This window comes from Tenrec ecaudatus, chromosome 10, assembly GCF_050624435.1.
Source record: "Tenrec ecaudatus isolate mTenEca1 chromosome 10, mTenEca1.hap1, whole genome shotgun sequence".
Taxonomy (NCBI): Eukaryota; Metazoa; Chordata; class Mammalia; order Afrosoricida; family Tenrecidae; genus Tenrec; species Tenrec ecaudatus.
In genome coordinates this window covers 67,250,968-67,272,674 of record NC_134539.1, presented here as the reverse complement: position 1 = coordinate 67,272,674, position 21,707 = coordinate 67,250,968, and the positions used below count along the sequence as shown (strand labels likewise).

At 41.8% G+C, this 21,707-nt stretch overlaps 1 protein-coding gene across 1 annotated transcript in view; it reads left to right on the top strand.

Annotated features, from left to right (window-relative positions):
* RORB (RAR related orphan receptor B) overlaps positions 1-21,707 on the top strand; it is a gene marked incomplete at its 5' end in the record, with an annotated part of 74,408 nt that overhangs the window by 8,142 nt on the left and 44,559 nt on the right. Inside the window, one exon of the mRNA XM_075559544.1 lies at positions 13,870-14,271. Coding sequence (XP_075415659.1) covers positions 13,870-14,271 — 402 coding nt within the window. The remainder of the gene's footprint in view (positions 1-13,869; positions 14,272-21,707) is intronic.

Genomic DNA, 21,707 nt, shown 5'->3' with positions numbered 1-21,707 from the left:
GTAAAGGATATAAGCTAAGCAGACACCACTCATGGCAGCCCCATATGACAGAGTAAAACTGTCCTCTAGAGACCTTGCTTGGCTGATTTTTCAGAAGGATGCCACCAGGCCTTTCTTCTGATACACCTCTGAATAAACTCAATCTCAGAACTTCTGCTTAGCGAGCAAGAGTGTTCTGTCTGCACTCCTTACCCAGGGTCTCCAGTTATGAAGGCTATTTTATGCCAAATACATCATATAAATTCATGCCAGAGATGCTCAAAGGAGTTTTCAAAATTTCAAAGTACTTCAGCAGAAATTCTAGTAGACGTCTTAAGAAGCTAAGAAGTCTCTACACCAAACTCGTTGGCACACTATCCTTTTACCCCAGTGATCAAATAATATCTTCCTTTGGATTCTTCCATTTGTTCCCTGGACCCCAGAAGGTGTCCTCACATGGCTGGTCACCATAACAGCATAAGGACCAGTAAGAACTTGACTAAATGGTTCAATCACTGGGGTTTTGTTCTTTCATGTCAACAATATCTGGTTAACAAGCATCCCTGATGGTGTAGTGGTGAAGTACTGATCTGTGGTTTGAAACTCCCAGTTTCTCTGAGGGAGAAAAATGATGTCGTTGACTTTCATGAAGATCTAGAGCCCCAGAAACCCTGTGGGGAAGTTCTTCTCTGTCCACTACAGTCACTGTGAGTGGAAAACAACTCAACACCGGGTTTGTTTGTTTGTTTGGTTGGTTTTTTCATAGTGGTTAATTCATCATGGCATATATATATAAATATGTATACAGGAAACAAACCCAGCAATAACAAAGTTGTTCAAATTTGGCTTACGCAAAGAACAAGAAATCAAATCCACGTACAGTCTGTGTGCATGTGTTTTGATGCATATAAAAATGTGATGGAGAGAGAGAGGGAGAGAGACTTAGAGTCCATACATGCCAATTGAATGCCCCTCTACTGTAGGGCAATGAATAATAACCTTTTAAGATGACCCTTCACAAATGTTTGATTCAATTGCCAGACAGAAATTATCTTTTGTGTAGACTATTTCCGATTATATTGCTACAAAAAATACCCTAAAAGTGCTCAGCATAAGTATAAAGATGTTGGACTCATAAAATAAAATTTGATATTAATTCTTTTTTAATTCACGATATGTCCTCAGAGGTGCTGCACCTTCAAGGAATAAAGCAGCAATTCTCTACCTTCCTGATGCTGCGACCCTTTCAGATTGTTCCTCATGTTGTGGTGACCCCAACCATAAAATTATTTTCGTTACTACTTCATCACTGTCAGTTTGCTACTGTTAGGAATTGGGCGACCCCTGTGAAAGGGTCATTCAACCCCAATTGGGTCACGACCCACAGGTTGAGAACCGCTGGAATAATGGACGCTGTCCTATAAGGACAGGCTGCACAGTTGGAGTCTTCTGTTCAGAACTGTACTCTCCAACATGTTGGCCACTAAAACCAATCTAAATCACTGCATTTCAGTCCTCAGTCTCACTAGCTATATTAAAGTAATCGGTCACCATATATGACTTGTGGTTAGCGTATCAGAAAGCACAGACATTCCCACCATTACTGAAAGTTCTACTGAACAAAAAGTGAGGGGAGATCAGACAGATATTTTAAAACCATGAAGAGCAGGATAAGATAGGTTGAATCAGATTTCTTCAGAAAAGCTTACACCATTAAAAATAAGAAAGGGGGGGGAAAGGTATATCTTTGATATTCAAAGGAATAAAATTAAGACCAGTTCGGTAAGCAAGATATAACCAGAGACATTTATAGCCAAATATAGTAAGGAAAAATATGATGATATAATTCCCCAAACATTTATAGAAATCCAAAAATAATAATTCTGCAAATGTGTTATCTTAAAATCAGAAGCCCCCCAAATTAATAAAAGACCGAGCACAATAGTTTTCTCTTTCAATTGTCCTCTGCTGTACGGGGAGTGCAAGAGGGTTGAGAGAATGTCAGGAGCAAAGACCTTCATCCCTGTGTGTTTGCAAAACCCTCGCAATGAATGTACAGCAAAACCCCAGAGGCACAGTGGTTGAGTGAACAGTGGCTGCTAGCCCAGAGGTCGGCGGTTTGAACCCAGAAGGAGAAAGCTGTGATAGTTGGCTCCCATAAAGACTACAGCATGGGAACCCCTGTGGGACCATCCTACTAGACCTTCAAGCGGATTCATTTCTATTTGACTCTTTGCTGAGGTTTTGCATTTCCATCCCAAATTTGCTCGATCAGAATCTGCATGTTAACAAATCCTCAGGTGCTTCTTGTGTCTACACAAGAATACTATCAAGAATGCCCTATCACCTGCAGGGTAGCAACGATGAAACGTACAATTTTCCTCTAGTTCCTAAATGCTTCCTCTCCATCCCCCACTATCATGATCCTAATTCTACCTTACAAATCTGGTTAGACCAGAGGATGTACACTGGTACAGATAGGAACTGGAAACATAGGGAATTCAGGACAGATGAACCCCTCAGGACCAGTGGTGAGAGTGGTGATACCAGTAGGGTAGAGGGAGGGTGAGGTAGAAAGGGGGAACTGATTACAAGAATTATGTATAACCTCTTCCCTGGGGGGTGGAAAACAGGAAGGGAGTGAGGGGAGACGTCGGACAGTGTAAGATATGAAAAAATAATAATAATTTATGAATTATGAAGGGTTCATGAGGGAGGGGGAAATGAGGAGCTGATATTAAGGGCTCAAGTAGAAGGCAAATGTTTTGAGAATGATGATGGCAACTAATGTACATATGTACTTGGCACAATGGATGGATGTAGGGATTGTGATAAGAATTGTACAAGCCCCCAATAAAATGATTTTTTTTAAAGAATGCCCTATCACCAGGGCAATATAGATCTGATTCAGTATACATGGATGGACATGAAAAGGTCCTGCATCACCCTCACAATCAGTGGTTCTCAACCTGCGGGTCGAGACCCCTTTGGGAGTGAACCAGAATGAACAATCTCAAAGCCCTGGTTCTGCTCTGTCATTTGGGATCCTTCTGAGTCGAAATGGGGTCAAGACCAGTGGATTTGGTTTGCAATGCAGACAGATCTACACTAGTTTTGTTAAGAGTTAGCTGTTTAACAAGGGGCTATATCTGCTCTAAAGTGAATCTCAATAACAGGAAATTTCAGGTTTGAGACAGGCAAACCCTTAAAATATGTCATTCAGATTTGTGAGTGGTGGTAAGAAGAATGGTAAAACTCCAAAATATAATTGTAACATAGCCTTTGTTAAGATAACCCATGGATGTAACACATGAATTTATAGATAGCAGTAAAAATTATTTTTATATCGGGAAAATTCAGTAGGTTCATTTTTGTTAAGTACTATAATGATTTCCAAATGCATCCCCACTCCTGTTGCAGGGAGAGCGTAAGGTTGAGGCTCAGACCCTTCTGGATTTCTGAAATGAATGAAAAAATATTAGAAAACCATGTTACGGTAATTTTCAGTGAAGTCTTTAAGACTGAATGAACCCTTCCCAAAATGTCGTGGACCCTTACGTTATCTCTTTGGAAATAATCCAGTAGTCTAGGGATGTGATAAATCACTTTCCTGGACAAAGCATATCTTCTTTCTCTAGAGCTTTCAGGTATTAAGGGGACCCAGGTCTTGGCAGCATGCTTCTTGGACATGGTTAGGTTTGATGATCAGGTTTGGGATGAACAGGAGGGTTATGAACTCAAAGTTGTAAACTGTGAGGCTTTCAATGGGTGTGTTCATGCCACCCAAGGATCACTCCTGTGACTCTGCTTACCTTGGATGGCCAGGCCTGTGGTGCCCAAGACGGCTTCCCTTATCTCGTCCTCCATCAAGTTAGAAAAGCACAGGGCACACCTTTGCCTGTGCCCCATTTTTCGATAAACCGGTTGGCTCAATCAGATCACAGGCCCCTACGCAAAGAATCGAAAAGAGATGTCAGCACAGAGAGAACAGGAACTACAAAGTCTCCTGGCCCGGGGCCTGTAAACAGATGTTGCCGTTGTTTGGTATTCTCAAGTCAGTTCCAAGCTACAGTGAACTTATGCACTAGAGAATGACACACTTCCAGGTCCTGCACCACCCTCACAATCAGTGGTTCTCAACCTGCGGGTCGAGACCCCTTTGGGAGTGGAAAGACCCTTTCACAGGGGTCGCCCGATTCATAACAGTAGCAAAATGACAGTGATGAAGTAGCAAGGAAAATAATGTTATGGTTGGGGGGTCACCCCAACATGAGGAACTGTATGAAAGGGCCGTGGCATTAGGAAGGCTGAGAACCACTGCTCACAATTGTTCCTATACCTGAGCCCATGGTTGCAGCCACCGGGCCAATCCATCTTTTCTTTTTCCCTGCCCTGTTCTTTACCAAGAATGCTGCCTTTCTCCAGGGACTGGCTTCTCCTGACCACGCGTTCAAAGGATGAAAGACCAAGTCTTGCCATCTTTGTCTCTAAGGAGAACTCTGGCCTTACTTCTTTCAAGACAGATTTGTTCGTCCTTGCAGCAGTCCATGGTACTTTCAATGTTCTGCTCCAGCACCACGATTGTAATGCGTCCATTCTTCTTTCGTCTTCTTTATTCAATGTCCACCTTCCACATGCACAGGAGGCCATGGAGAATAGCAGGGCTCGATTCAGGTGCCCCTTAGTGCTCAAAGTAACATCCACACTTTTCCATGCTCTCAAGAGCTCTGTGCAGCACATTTACTGGAGTTAAGCCATCCTTTGATCTCTTGACTGCTGCTTCTATGGGCATTGAGTGTGGATCCGAGCAAGACAGAATCCTTGACAACTTCTGCCTTTTCTGCATTTGTCATGATGTAACCTATTGGCCCGCTTGTGAGGATTTTGTTTTATTTTATATTGAGTTGTAATCTATACTGAAGGCTGAAATCCTTGATCTTCGTCAATGAGGGCTTCAACTCCTCACTTTCAGCAAGCAAGGTGGTGTCACCTGTGTATCACAGATTGTTCATAAGCCGATCAATAGCTTATAATCTTCATGTCAGCAAGCTTCTCTGACTATTTTTTCAGTAAAGAGATTAAATATATATGGTAAGAGGATACCAGGGGGTTCAGAACTTTCCTGATTTTAAATCATGCAGTAGTCCCTTGTTCTGTTCACACAACTGCCTCTTGCTCCACGTACAAATTCCACATGAGCACAATAAGGCGTTTTGGAATACCCATACTTCTCAAAGTTACCCATAGTTCTCGAATGCCTTGGTTTAATCAATAAAATCAGTAAACCTCTTTCTGGTATTCCCAGTTTTAAACTAAGATACATCTGACATCAGCAGTGCTATCCTTTTTTCCACATCCTCTTCTGAATCTTGCCTGAACCTCTCTGGCAGCTCCTCGTCATTGTACTGCTACAATGATTGTTGGGGAATCTTCAGAAAAATTTAACATGCGTGTGATATCAGTTATATTGCTCTATAATTTGAGAAACGGTTGAGTCACTCTTCTTTGCTGGGTATACATATGGTTCTATCCCAGTCAGTTGGCCAAGTAGCTGCCTTTCAAATTTCTTGGCACAGACTGTGAGCGCTTCTAGTACTTCAGCAAACGGTTGAAACATTTCAATTTGATGTTCCTTCACTCCTGGAGCCCTGTTTCTGGTGGGGTTTGCACTTCTTCCTTCAGTACCAGTGCTCCTTGCTCATACGCTGCCTCCTGACATGGTGGGATGTTGTCTAGGTCTTTTGATAGAGTGGCTTGGCATCCTTGCCATTTTCTTTTGATGCTTCCTGCAGTATTAATTAATGGAAATATAGAGGGGATAGTAATCAGGGGGATGACTACAATCAAGCCATCACAAGGCATCTTTCACATAAACATAAAGCAGGAAGTATTTAGAAACCTAAAACAAGGATTAAATGGGCAGGAATTTTAAAGTATATACCATAACTCTTCCCTATATTTAAGTTTCTCATTCTGAATGCTTTGTCCTTAAAAATCAATATAAGTAATTCTACTAAAATAAGTCAGAAATGTGTCTTTACCTACTGAGATAAAAGTCTTAACTATTACAGACAGAGGGTTGCTGTGAGTCAGAATCCTACTCGACAGCAACAGGCTTTATTCTTGTTTGGGGTATTTTTAGATAAATAGATACGAGTCTTATATTTGGTGCTACAGTTATGCACAGAAGTGCTATTCTGAACCAAAATAAATGTGAGGGACTGAGAGTCCACAAATAAAGCAGCAGATCCCAATACCTTTTAGGAGAAAAATATTCTTTCTGGATAAAAACATGCCATACTTTTTTGTTACATTTTTGGCTTTTGTTTTTCTTATATGAAGGCATTGTGTTAGATAGTGATGCCTAGTAAATTGTTTGGAAGTATTCAACATTAAGGTACATCGAAACCTGTCCACTAAAACTTATCTATAGAAACTTTTCTGGGGAAAAATCAGAAATATCACTGTAATTAATAATCAAATAAATCTGTCTCTAGAAGGGGGTGGGGATATCTAATAAAGGCAGTGTCTGAAAACAAGGTTAGACACATTGGTTTAAAAGATTCAACTGAGATTAAAAAGGGAAGTTTGCTCAGAATTAACAAGATTGCCTACCTTTACTCAGAGACATCACTGGATAATTACCACTTTGGGTGCCTACTTAGGCTGTGTCCAAACACCGTAACATGGGGTTTTAATAAGGAATAAGGAGAAATGTTGAAAAGCCAGGTTTTTACTTTGAAGACTAAAGTGTGCTTGATCAGCCATGGTATTTTTTTTTGTGTGTGTGGTGGTGGTGGTGGTGGTGCAGCCATGGTATTTTCAATGGCCTCGTCATCATGAAGAAGTTGAAGATTGAATAAGGAAGACAGAAGAATAGGTACATTTGAATTACGGTGCTGGTGAAGAATGCTGAAAGTATCATGGACTTCCAGAAACCAAACAGGTCTGTCTTTGAAGAAGTCCAGTCAGGATTCTATTTAGAAGCAAAGATGGCCAGATCCATTCTGTCTCACCTACTTTGGACACGTCAGGGGAGAACAGTCCCCGGAAAAGGCCACCATGCGTGGTACAGTAGCGGCAATAAAAAGAGTAAAACCCTCAACAAGATGGATTGATAGAGTGGTGGCAATGACGGGCGCAAACATAGCAATGGTAAGGATGGCACAGGGCCTGGCAGCGTTCCCCTCGGTTGCACAGAGTCACCGTGAGTAGGAGCGATCTCGAGAGGGCTGAACCACAAGAAGCATTGGGAAGCGTTCGTGTGGCTCTAAGTACAGCTCTCATATGCACTATCCAGCAGACATAACGGAAGAAAATGGCATGGCCCAACAGTCACAGATACGCCTCGGAAGTGTATTTCACAATTATAATTACTTTGTGTTGACCAGAACTTAATCATAGAGCCAGACCTGACTTGACGTGGTCTGGGAAAAGTGGTACCCAGCCTTAACAGCACCTACTCACATAAAATCTGATGGCCGTACAGCGAAAGGAAAATGTAGAAAACGATTATCGGAAGAGTTGGGCTGCTAACCATAAGGTCAGCAGTTCAAACCTGCCAGCTGCTTCATGGGAGACAGGCTGGCTTTCTACTCCTGTAAAGAGTTACATACCGTCTTGGAAACCCCCAGAGGCAATTCTACTCCGTTATAGGGTCATTATGAGTCCGAATTAACTCGATGGCAGTGAGTTCGGTTTGGTTTATTGGTAGGCAGTTTCTTTCACGGCAGAAATCCCTTCTGTCGTCCGTTAATGCTCAGATTTCTTAAGCACCTCATTTATTCTCAGGAAAGTATGAACCCTACTGACTGAATCCAGGTGGTGGGCCTGTTTCTGCTCTCTACTTCTTCCTTTCTACATTCTCTAAGATCCAACCCTGTCGCGAATAATTTTTTTTTTCTAAAAGGAAACTCAGCAGGGAGTGTCTGATGGTCCCCATCATTTGCATGATCTGAAGAACACAATGTGCATGATTCAGGCAAGGCAGCCCTTTCGGCTCAGCATGTTCTCAGCCTAAAAGGGGGGTGGAGAGGTTTGGAGGGAGACTGTCAGTGGCCATAGCATTGAGGAAGGAAAGGTCCATAATTTAAGAAGAAAATGCATGCAAGTGTCTCCACACTATGCTGTGGCCTCTTACAAAGCTTCTTCTGCCTTTCAATCGAATTGCAAAGGATTTTGTTAAAAGAGAGAGACAATGTGGAACGTGAAGTTGGTCAAAAGAAAGGGAGGGATTGCTGTAGGTTTGTTTGCTGGGCCTTAGGGTTACAAAAAATGGTCTTTTCCAAAAATCCTTGCAATCTAATGCCTGAAAGCAATAGAAGGAGAATGGTGTGTGTCTTAGTGTTGGTGCGCTCTAACAGAAACATCGCAAGTGTTGACAAACAGGAATTGATTTCCTGAAGGCTTAGGGAAAGGCCAGCGCTAGAGGAAGGTTCCCCCTGGACTTTGGAGGAAGGCCCTTGTCTCTTCAACTTCTACCTCTTGATTCCTTAAAATGCTACATGTGTCTTGGTACTTTACAGATCTCTTCTGTTCCTTTGTTAAGTCTCTTTTAATATTTTAAAAGATCTGGACTCAAAATACCCTGTATACTAATCAAACCCCATTAGCATAACAAAACATCACATTTCCAAGTGTGATTATAATTACGGGTTTCGAAGTTGGGATTTATAACACAGATTTTTGTTAGTGTTGTTGTTGTTAGGTACCTTGGAATGGGTTCTGACTCATAGCAACCCTCTGTACAACAGGACAAAACATCCTGGCCTGTAGCATCCTCACAATTGTTCTGTTTCATCCTGTCACTGCAGCAATAGCCCATCTTGCTGAGGGTCTTCCTGTATCCCATTGCCCCCCTAATCTGCCGAGCATGATGTCCTTTTACAGGGGGTGGTCTCTCCTAATAACACATCCAAAATATGTGAGACAAAGTCTCCCCATCTTTGCCTCTAAGGCAATGGTTCTCTACCTTCCTAATGAATGCATAACTCTTTAAGACAGTTCCTCATGTTGTGGTGACCTCCATCCATAAAATTATTTTCGTTACTACTTCATAACTATAATTTGGCTACTCTTATGAATTGTTATGTAAATATCTGATATGCAGAATGTATTCTAATTGTTACAAATTGAATATCATTAAATATAATTAGAGCACAATGATTAATCACAAAACAATATGTAATTATATATTGTGAAATATTTATGTTTTCAGATGGTCTTAGATGACCCCTGTGAAAGGGTCACTTGACCCCCCCCCAAAGGGGTCACGACCCACAGGTTGAGAACTGCTGCTCTAAGGCACTTTCCTGCTGTATTTCCTATTAGGTCTTCCTTATTCAAAGTCCAATTTCCATTAGCATATGAGGTTATTGAAAATACCATGGCTTGGGTCAGGTGCATCTTAGTCATCCAGATGATATTTCAACTCTTCAACAATTTCAAAGTGTCTTATGCAGCCGATTTACCCAATGCAACGCATCATTTGAAATCTTAAGTGCTGCTTCCAGGAGCATTGGTTGTGGACCGCAGCAAGATGAAATCCTTTACAACTTCAGTCGTTTCTCCGTTTGTCATGATAGGGCCTGCTGGTCCACTTGTGAGGATTTCTGTTTTCTTTACATTCCAGTTGTCATCCATTTTGAAGGCTGCAATTCATGCCTTTCATCAGCAAGATCTTCACGTCCTCCTCCCTTTATGCAAGCACGGTTGTGTCATCTGCATAGAGCAGGTTTTTAATAAGTCTCCCTCCAATCCTGCAGCCACATTCTTCTTCATATGGTACAGCTTCTCAGATTATTTACTCGGTATACAAATTAAATAAGTATGGTGCCAGGAAACCATCCCGGGCACCCCATTCTCAATTTCAAGCCACTCAGTATTCCATTGTTCTGTTTGCACTACTGCTTCTGGAAGAACGTGCAGGCTTCAAAGGAGCACAACATAGTGTTCTAGTTATGTAGTTACTAGTCATTTGTTATGATCCACACAGTTGAATGCCTTTGGATAGTCAATAAAACACAAATAAACATCCTTTTGCTTGTTAAAACAGTGGATGCTGTTCTACACCAAGACCCATCTAACATCAACAATGATATCCTATGTTCCATGTCAACTGGTAGCTCTCTGCCAATGTACTGTTGCAAGCTTGTTGAATTATCTTCAGCAGAAATTTACTTTACCATGCCATCAACGATATTGTTCTATGATTTGTGTATTCCGTTGGGTCATCTTTCTTTGGATGGGTACAAACATGATTCTCTTCCAGTTAATTGGCCAGAGAGTGGTCTTCCAAATTGCCTGGCATAGATGAGTAAGTGCTTCAGTGTTTTATCAGCTTGTTGAAACATTTCAATTGGTATTCCATGCATTAATACCATAAATTAATGCCTTCAGGGCAGCTTGGACTTCTTCCCTCAGTACCATTGGTTCTCTATCATATGCCACTTCTTAAAATAGTTTACTATGTACTCGTTCTTTATGGCACATTGATATTTTATCATTTTCCTTTCTTCTTTTGATGCTTCCTACACTGTTCAATGTTTGGCCGATAGAATCTTTCAATATTGCAACTTGCAACTCGAGGCTTGAATTTTTTTTAGTTCTTTCAGTTGAAAATATGTTGAGTTCTTTCTTCAGTTTTGTTTTGTTTTCTAACTCCAGATCTTTATACCTTTTCATCAGCTCTTTTAACTTCATCATTTCTTCCATTTGCTTCAGCTACTCTATAATTAAGAGCAAGCTTTCTGACATCCACATAGATGTTGTCTTTCTTCCCTGTCTTTTTAATGACTTTTCATTTTCTATATGTATGGTGTTCTTGATGTCCTCTGACAGGGCATCAGGTCTTTTGTGATTAGCATCAAATATCTTCTAGAGATATTCTTAAAATTCAGTGGGGATAGATTCAAGGTAATATTTGGGTTCTCTTACACTCATTTTCATTTCTTCAGCTTCAACTTGAACTTACACGTGTAGCTGTTGATATTCAGTTTCTCTATCATATCTTCTCACAGATTTAGTCCATTTGACTTTTTATATTCCGTGTGGAGAAGTTCACGTATATAGTCACTGTTGTGCTCTGGTAAAGGGCATTTGTGATGAAGGAGTTATTAGTCTTGCAACATTCAATCATAAGATTCCCCCGCCTTGTTTCTATCACCAAGGTCATATTTTCCAACTTACAGTTCCTTCCTCTTTGCTTCCAATGTTTGCATTCTGATTGCCAATAATCATCAATGTGTCTTAATAGCATGTTGGACCAATTCAGACTGAAGACATTAGTAAATATCTTCATCACTAACTTTAGTGGTTGCTGAATTGCTTTCAATAATAGTTGTATTGACTGAATTTCCTTGTAGGTGAATAGATATTATCCTAGCACAGATAGCATTGAACTTCAAGATAGATCTGAAATGTCCTTTTTGCCTCTGCATGCAGATGCATCCCTTTATAATTTATCACTCCCCACATAGGAACCCATATGATTCTCTGATTAAATGGCCACGACCAGTTTGTTTCAGCTCACTCATGATTTCCATTTCATATCTGGTGACTTCCAATTTTCCTCTGTTCATATTTCATGCATTCCAAGGACCAATTATTAAGAGAGTATTCTCTTCAGTTTGACTCATTCAACATCAGCAAGTGAAGGTTCATAGGCTGTATTCCTTCCATATCACATGATGGACTCTAATTTGAGGAGGCGGCTCTTCCTCAGTTACATTGTGGGTGCTGTCTGATATGACGTGCTAATACCTGGTACTACATCTGACAGTGCTCTGTAGCTGTTTGTGAATTTTCTATATCTGACAATGTCCCATTGCCATTCATAAGGTTTGAAGTGGCTAATTCCTCAGAAGTGGACAGCCTATTCCTTCAGAGTCTCTTCCTGGGAGCCCTGGTGTCAAGTGGTTATGCACTGAACTGCAGGATCCACAGAGTTGGCAGTTCGAAACCACCAGCTACTCTGTGTGGGGGGAAAAGATAAGATTTTCTACTCCCCTAAACAATTACAGTCTCAGAAAATCAGTTCTGAGGCAGTTCTACCTTGTCCCATAGGGTCACTCTGCATTGGCATCAGCTCCCTGGCAGTGAGTTTTTGACTGTCTTCTTAATCAAGAACTCTGCTGAAACTTGTTTATGTTGGTGACTCTGCTGGTATTTAAAATTTCAGTCACATAGCCTCGAGTCTCACAGCAACACACCAGCCACCACAATACAACAGACAAGGAAGTGGTGGACACATATTTTAGGGGGTGCATATTTAAGTCTGGAGCAACGAGTTTTACTTGAATCTGTGTTTTCACCCTGGTCCATGCCACTGGCTTTCTCTATCATGCTCTTTAGAAAATAGAGCTCTGTCAGTGATAGCACTCTATTGAAGAATGTCGCAATCCTAATGTTTAGTGGGGATTCAGAAACTAGTGAATGCTGTTGACATTGCAGTGGTAGGTGCTACTTGGTGGAGTTTTGCTTTGTGTTTTGTTTGTTTGTTTGCTTGTTTGTTTCACAAGTAAGAAAAAGAACAAGGAATTTTCCTTCTAACATGATAGCAACATGAACCACTTACATACATTTTTACATATCTTCATAGTTTAGATTAAGTTCTCACTATGGGCAGTTGGGCAGGTGGTAAGCATCAACTGGTAGGGCAGACCTACCAACCACCTTTGGGAAAGAAAAATGAAGCCTCCTCTCCCGTAAATGTTCACAGCCTCAGAAGCCATCTGTAGGGTCGCTTTAAGTCAGACTGGACTCAATGCAGGGGGTGTGATGGGCATTAGTGGACGCCCTGGGTAACGCAAGTGGTTAAATGTTTGATTACTTGCTGCACGGCTGGCAATTTGAACCCAACGAGAACTGCCTTGGAAACTGGCATTGTGATTTACCTCCCAAAAACCACTGCCTGAAAGGTCCTCTGGATCTGTTCAACTCTGCACATGAATTGGAATTAACTTGAAGGCCAGCAACAGCAATGGACAAAAACTATTATGGGCACCATCTTAGCGTGCTCCAGAGAAATGGAATATGTGAGAGATAAGTACATCTTGATTACCAATATTTCATCATCCGATATTTTGCATTGAGATAATAGTACAAATTATCTACCGTGTGAGTATTTTGTACAATAACAACATACAGTTGAGAGTAATAAATGCCGACATGTACACCAAAAGTAATATTAGCTATGTTAGTTAGGTGTCACCTCGTCTCCGTGGATTGGTAGTGGTGTCACGATGTAATTGGCAGTTGTGCAATGATTTAGCCAAGCTCCATTTTGTGATCTGATGTGGTCATCATCCATTTCATGCATAATGATGATATTTGTTTAACAACTTAGTCTTTGGGATCCATCTATGTGAAGAGTGGCTGTAAAGATAGAATTACTTTTTAAGAGATTGATTCACATGATTGTAGGGGCTGGAAATCTATAGTTCAGGTGAGGTCGGGTGGCAGACTAGCGGCCTCTTCAGGCTCTTATCTCAAAAACTCTAGACAACGGGAAGAGTGTGAAGTAGAGAGAAAACCGAAGTTATTCCAAGTATATATTTATAGTCTGAGAGCACATCATGCCCTGAGAAACTCCCTTGCCTCAGAAACAGTCTTTCATTGGATTGATTTCATTACAGTATGAAATAGTGAGTAATATAGTATTTGGCTAAACCACTGGCAACCACAGCATACTCAAGTTGACACATAAGATTATCCATCCTAGGTGTTCTTCCACTATATGGTTAGATGAATGGCCTCTTGGGCTAGGGGGCTAAGAGTTTATATAGTTAATGTCCTCAGGGCAACTATTTATGACCCTTTGGACCCTAGGTAGGTGGCTAATAAGAATGATAACCACAAATGTTGCTTTCTCCTTTTCTCTCCAACTTCCAGCTGTGAAGTTCGGGAGGATGTCCAAGAAGCAGAGGGACAGCCTGTATGCAGAGGTGCAGAAGCACCAGCAGAGGCTGCAGGAACAGCGGCAGCAGCAGAGTGGGGAGGCAGAAGCCCTGGCCAGGGTATATAGCAGCAGCATCAGCAACGGCCTGAGCAACCTGAACAACGAGACTGGAGGCTCATATGCCAATGGGCACGTCATTGACCTGCCCAAGTCCGAGGGCTATTACAGTGTGGATTCAGGCCAGCCGTCCCCTGATCAGTCAGGACTTGACATGACTGGAATCAAACAGATAAAGCAAGAACCTATCTATGACCTCACATCTGTCCCCAACTTGTTTACTTATAGCTCTTTCAACCACGGGCAGTTAGCACCAGGGATAACCATGTCTGAAATCGGTGAGTAGAGCTCTCCCCCGAGAGTCTCTTTTTGGATCTGTTGTTTTGATTTCGTTTGGGTAATATTTAGCACGGTAATTCTCTTAGGTCTAAGATAAACTAATTACTTGCATTCCTAGCTTCTGAGAGATAACTAATTTATTTTAGCATTTATTCTAATAAATGTCAATATCCCCCTCATCCCATGAATGTTTATTTCAAGCCACAGAAGAAAGAACAACTTCTGAATAGAAAGACACTCTCTATAAAGAGCGGGTGCTATCTGTGGAATTTGGCGTCACCGCTGAAAGAGGAAATGCTGTTATTTTTCAGCAGGACCGTTTCCTCACGTATCCAAAGTGATGCTCTTGAAAATGGAATCGCTGATGGTTATAGGGTGGTTATGGTTAGGGGGTCACATTCTTGTCTCAAAGGAAACTTACTCAGACTTTACCTCAGTATCCATCTTTGTGAAGGCAGGAGTAGACCAGAAAACTTGAGGCTCTTCTAAATCGGAATTCAAAAATTCTGCATGCAAATGCAAGCTGAACAGAATCCGACTTAAGGGCAAAGAAAAGTAAGCTCCAGTGGGTCGGTTAATGGGTAAGATGGCATCGACCACCTGACTGCTGTTGGCAGAACTGTCCTCGGTTCCTAAGAAGTGGCCTTCAGGAGCACACCTTCTGCTCTGTGACAATCTTGTTTTCGCCTATTTAACTCAAGAGTCTGAGAAATGCCTAACCTATTAATCTCATTAACAAATGGCTATAAAAATATTGATGTAGGCTGAACACATTACCCTCCTGGGAAATAGAGTCGCATGCTAACAGTAGCCTGAAGGAGGTAAACAGCAGCAGCTATAGCAGACTTCCCTGCAGTGTTTTTGAGTATTGAGAACAATCCAGAGATCAGGTACTGCAGTGAGACCTTCCCAAACCCCACCCTCAGAGGTGGTGCCCAACAGAGCGATTAAGAACGCGGCTACTGAAGCTCAATTCCTTTTCTTGTGGTTTATGAACCATGCTGGAGCAAGATGCTTAATTCCAGTTGACTCCGTTTTTACAAAGGGAGAGTAATTTTTCAAGAGGGAAGATCTTAGGGCTTGTGTACAAATTAAATGAATTACTATTTGTAAACTAAAGTGCTTAGCAGGTGACTCATAACTGCTGACGATTATTATTTGAATCGTCACATGGAATCCCACATCAGCCAATAGTAACAAAATCCTAAGTAAAAATGCCACGTCCATTTTTCAGATGCAGAAACTAACGTTTAGATATATCACATGGCCTTCGGAGTTACTAAGTGATGGACCAAATTCAAACCCAAGCAATTTGACTTAAGAGACCTTTTGCTCCTTGGCTACATCCTCTGTTTTTCATCTCCACAACCCACATTGGGAAGATCTTTGTAAATTGAGTCACCCAATCTTTCCATAAAGCACACTAAAAGAAGCAAGAAAATCACTTTTTTTTGGCTTTTATTTTATTTTTCATGGTCTCTAAGTGACTGAATCTACCATTGATTTGCGACACAGGCATAAATCCAGTAAAACAAAAAAATTAAAAGTTGTTGGGCCACCTTCTGCCCATGCCTACAAAGAAAATCTGACAAGAAGTAGAAGCCACTGCTGCTTTATGATTCTGAGCAGTAAAAAATATTATGGAACAAGAATTACTTACGCCTGAACCATCAGCTGTCTGACTTACACTGGACAGGTCACTTTCCCTGTCCAGCCCTCACTCGGCTCATCCATGAAATGACACATGGGGAGCAGATGCTCCCCAAAGTCACCCGGAATTTCTACACTGAGACTGACCCCCTAAATTGAACTAACATTGACTTTTGCTGGATTGTTTCGAGGTTCTTTTCAGATGTAAAGCTCTATAGTTCCAGATTTTAGACGTTTCTCCATTAGATTTTTTGAGACACAGTTCGATTATCCTGCAAATGTTCTCATGTTTAGCCGACTCCTTGTCTCTGAATCAGCTCCACAGCAAGAGGTTTGGTTTTTATTTGCTTGTTGATTTGTTTGTTTTTAATCCCAGTGACTTTTTGGTGCACTTTTGTTAAATCAGCCACGCCATCTAGTGGACACAAACGCATTCTAAGTCCCTTGACTCTATAATGGTGTCTTCGTTTCCATCCAAAAGACGGCCAATTGTTTCATTGAACTACTCAGTCGGAAACATCCTACCTGAGCAGGCATAAGTGGTGTATCTTAAGGGCTGAGAACTTTGGTTCTGTAGTTAGACTTTCTTGGCTGAAAACTTGGCTGTGCCTCTTTTCTTTGGCAATTCATGTCACCTCCCTGAGTCTGTTGAAAGCAATAATCCCGGCCTGACTACAGTATATGTGCAGCTTAAATCAGTTAATGTTAAACACATAGGTTACTAGTCATAAATTCTTAAGACAGTTCCTGTCATGAAAAAATCGCTTTCATAGTAATAATTTATAATACTATTAATCTCACTATTATTACTTAATATGAGCACTATTACTTATTACAGATACTATTATTATCCTTTATTGAACACCTACATCGTGATGACCAATGTCCTGAACACTTAACCACACTGTTATTTAAGTCTCATATAAAAATCTATACTGCCTATTATGAATGCACATGCACATTTTATAGATGAAAAATTGAGGCTTAGAAAGTTGTATAACTTGCAACAGGCCAAGTAAGCAGGTGATCCTGGGTCTGGGCAATTCAAAGCCAATTCTTTTAACCATTAGACTTAATTTCCTCCCATCAAGCAAAGGGAGTCCCTCACAACTTATTTGGCATTCCCATTGCAAATTTGTCGTTAGCATTTGCCTACCTGATCATCTTTAGATTCTACAAACCAGAGCTTACCGAGTTGAAATGCTGACATTTTGACTTAACAACAGCTATTGCAGTCTGGTCGATGTCATTCTGCCATGGAAAGAACCTGCACAGAAAAATAAAACCCAGTAAACCCCACAACGTCACCGTCTGCCTCTGTTTTCCAGGCTGAGTCTCAGCAGGTCACTCTGCAGCATCACTGTTAGCCCGTGGGACTGGTCGACTTCCCTGGTGTCTGAGAGGCAGGGAAATGGGTATAACCAGCTCCATCACCTGAGATGGAGGCATCTGAAAAGCAAATGGCTCTTCTTAACCAGTTTTAGATTAGTGCCTGAAGAATAAGATCTTACAGTTTTTTTTAAACTTTAATCAAAATAAATAACTAAAACCGATGCCTAGGAACTATAACACAGTGAATAAGCAGCTGCGTGCAGATTACAAAAAGCCAGCTATAAAAATGTGATCAGAATCAGGAGCAGTGAGTCAAGTAATCGTGGAGCAATTCCTCAGGGAAAAACACACTAGTCTTTCTAAAATGCACACATGGAATGACACCTGCCTGGGTTTAAGCCCCAACTACTAATGCTTCCTGTAGGGAAAGAAAGTGACCAGTGGCTGCCCAATCAAGTCCATCTGTTGGTGATGCCCTCGGAGTCAGAGGAGAGCTGGTCTCCGTAGCGTTAGCATCACTGTGACCTTTCAGAAGTAGCTCACTCGAACCTTCAATCTTCTGGTTCGCATCTAATGGTGTGAATGGTTTGTATTATTCGGAATTTCATAGGAAGTTGCTCCTTGCCCATTTGAGTCATACAATAATGCCTTCAGGTCACCAGTGAAGACATCATCCTAGTGTACAGATGAAAGCCATTTCAGGTTCAGAAGTTATTTTCCTGGAGGACAGTGTTAAGTGGTAACGCTGAAATTTTAACATAGGTCGTCTCGTTACCTCGGGCTGCCTGTCTTTCTTGGAGGACCCCGTTTTTGAAACATGATAGATAGGCACCTAAAGTGTGCAAAAAGTGGTCCCTGGGAGACCTACGTGAAAAGATATCATTACAATTCAGTGTGTCGTGTTTTAAATGCCCTGCACATGGTGGGGCCGCAAACTCTCCTCAAAATTGAGGAGGTTCGTGTGAGCCATATCTCTTAGCAGGAATGGTTTCTTGCCAGTATCTAGAGAATAAAAACCAAACCAAAAACATGCAACACTTAGGAATTTCCTCCCAGGTTTTTCCAACTACCCAAGGAGGAGAAGGGTGCGGGGAGGAGAGGGCAAAAGTAAGCCACCCCCACCACTGTTCCTGGGCCTGAGCCCATTGCTGCAGCCACTGTCCATCCATCACATCCAGGGCCTGCCTCTTGTTCACTCCCCTTCTACTTCGCTAAGCCTGCTGTCCTGCTCCGGGGGCCGGTCGCTCCTGACAACATGCTGCCTAAATATTACTTTGCAAAGGATGCACAACGTGTTGTCCAAAGTTGGGGCATGTGGTACACACTTTGGAAAGTAATACTTAGGCAGAAGTATGAGCTTGATTTTTGGAATCTCGGAGTGGCATAAACAATTAAGCATTGGACTGCTTTTTTAGGACAGCTAGACACAGCTTGAGAGAAACACTTGGGAACCTGCTTCTTTAAGCCAGTCACTGAAAACTCTGAGAAGCACCTCTTGATACACGTGTGTTGGCCACGGGCCAGAATGAACGGGCTTGACGTGAATTAGATTCAGGGGGCGTGGTGCTTCAAGATGACAGGCTACATTGGCCATATGTTTGGAGATAAAATTTTGACTGATACTCATAATGAAACTCACTGAGCCATCCATGTCTCTGTGATATACCAGAGCACAGACAATTTAGTCAGCCAAACAACATGCTTTTAACAGGAAAAGGGAAAAAATGCATCACATTACCTCTGATGTTCAGGGGCTTATTTGCTGTTTACACCTATCTTCTGAGTTTTGTTCAGTTGGGCCTAAGACAAATCTACTTACATAGTCCTTTTGGGTCCTATTTAAGGAACCTCAAATTATAAGTATTAGACACAGGCATAAACCTCTTTTTAAAAAATTCACAAGCTTCAGAATCTGAATATTAATGCTTCTATAAGATTACAAAAAGGGATTGTCCTAAAAGTGATCTCATTAATGGACCACTTTATCCTAGAATGTTTACGAAGAAACACAGAAGATGTTGCAGTACTACTGTATTTTGAAGAATTCTTGAAAACTCGTGGTCTTTCAATTGCTGCTTATTAAGAACTCTAAGCAAGTGCTTAATGTAAGGCACTGCTTTTAAAGACAAGCAAAAACATTTACAATTACATGAATATGCTGTATTTAAAAACTCATGTACAAGTTGTATTGACATGTCTTCTGATTACATCTATAAGAAAACACAGCTAGGGATTTAATGTAGAACCAATGTTGCAGTCTTGTCTCAAAACACACATGGCCATCAAGTGAATTCTGACTCATAGAAATTCCATAGGATAGGGTAAAACCATCCCTTTGAGTTTGTGAGCTGTTAAAGGTTTGTGGGAGCTACAGGAACCTACAGCCTCATCTTTCTCCTCCAGAGTGGCTGGAGGTGTTGAACCACTGACCTTGTGGTTAGTGGCTCAATGTGTAGCCACCAGGGCCCTTTAACTGTCAAGTAGCTTTTTTAAATGATTAAAACGGAAGTTCTTTTCCTCTTGTGTTGAGAGAAGTGACCTTAAGGCCTTCCTTTGCTAACTGCAACCTTCATATTCACTTACTAACCGCATCAACTTGTGCAAAATTGCCTATTGCCTCTCATTATCTGAAGCATAAGGAGGTTGGACTAAATGGCTCGAATGGGCATCTCCCAAAAGGTATTCTCCCACCTCCCATCAAGTTTGTTCCTGTCGTGACAATCACTTTGCAGGGAGAAAAACAGGCTGGTGGAGAGGTACGGAAGGACTTGAAAACGCCTGTTAAAATACTAAGGGGTCTAAAGAAGTTTCCCATGGTGGTGGCCAGCCACACTTCCCTCCATGGAGCTAGACCATCTTCAGGGCTTTCCCTGAGTAGGCCTGTCAGGTAGACAGTTGATAATCCACCAATTACTGCCAAGTTGACTCCATGGGATTTGTAATGGCTATGATATTTCAGAAGTTGGTCACCACGTATTTCTTCTAAAGTATCTCTATGCGGATTAGACCCTTCAACTTTGCAGTGAGCAGCCATCACATAAGAGTCTGAGCCATCCAGGAACTTCCAAACAGCTAAACAAACAAAACACACTGCCCTCAAGTCCGTTGCCCTCCCAGTGAGCCTACAGGGCAGAGTAGAACTGCCCCAGGAGGCTTCGGAAGGGAGAGAGGGTCTCAACACTTTTCTTTCAAAGCAGCTGGTGGGTTTTGAACTGCTGATCTTGAGATTAGCACGCAACACCTAAACCCATTATGTGACCAGGGATGCTTTGTTTTTTGAAGAAAAGGGGGAAGATATAAACTGTAAATATGTTACCATTGAGAAGCCAGCTTTAGCGCCATACCACTAAGTCACTTTCATTATTAGAAGGGACCTACCTGGTCGTCTGAAATATTAATACCACCTAGCTCTTTGTCTTCCACAGAATATTCCCTTCCCCCCACACCCACCCCAAACTTACTACCATCAAGTCACTTGTGACTCATAGCAGCCATGTCGGGCAGAGTAGAGTGGCTCTCCAGGGTCTCTGAGATGGAATCACTATGGGAGCAGGCCTTCAGAGCAGCTGGTGGTTTGAACTGCTAAGCTTGTGGTCAGCAGCAGCCCAATGCCTCGCCCTCTGTACTGCTAAGGCTTGCCATGTTGCTCATTTTCAAATTCTCTCTTCTATCCAGAGAAGAATTTCCCAGAGTTTGGGAGCTGGTCTAACGAGCCTGATTTGCCACATTCCTATGGAATTCACCATGGATTGTTTCAGCACCTACAGTGGGTCGAGGGACTCCATGGTGTTTCCTAAGTGAGGACGACAGGGGAAACCTGTTACCCTTGAGTCAGTTCTGACTCACATTCATGCCACATGTTTTAGAGTAGCATTTCTCCGTAGGGTTTTCTTGGCACTGCTTCAGAGGAGTTGTTTGGTTTTTTGATCTTTACACAAGCAAATCGCCAGGCCTTTCTTCCTGGTGCCACTGGGTGGGTTTGAATCTCCAACCTTAGGTTAACGTTTGCTTATGTCAGGGCTTCCCTCTGCTTCTTTCTCTTTTGATGTTGCTATGCGTGCCGGAAGTTGACTCTACTTCATAGTTTCCCTGAAGGAAAGAGTACAACCACCCCATGGAGTTTACAAGGCTAGCAAAACATCAGTTCTGTTTTCCTACAGAACTTCTGGTGGATTTTCAGCTGCTGGCCTTCCAGTTACCACCCAGCTCTTAATTCTTGCTCAACCAGGGAGTCCTCCAGTCATCCAGACACACTCCCTTATAGCTATTATTGTAGTAACCATGCGCGCACACACACAACACTGCTTTGACTCACAGTGACATTATAGGTCAGAGTAGAAGAGTTCCTTAGAGTTTGGGGGGCTGTTAATCTTTATGGAAGCAGAGCGCCTCATCTTTCTCTTGATTAGCAGCTGGAGGATTCAAACCTCCAGCCATTTGGTTACCAGACAAG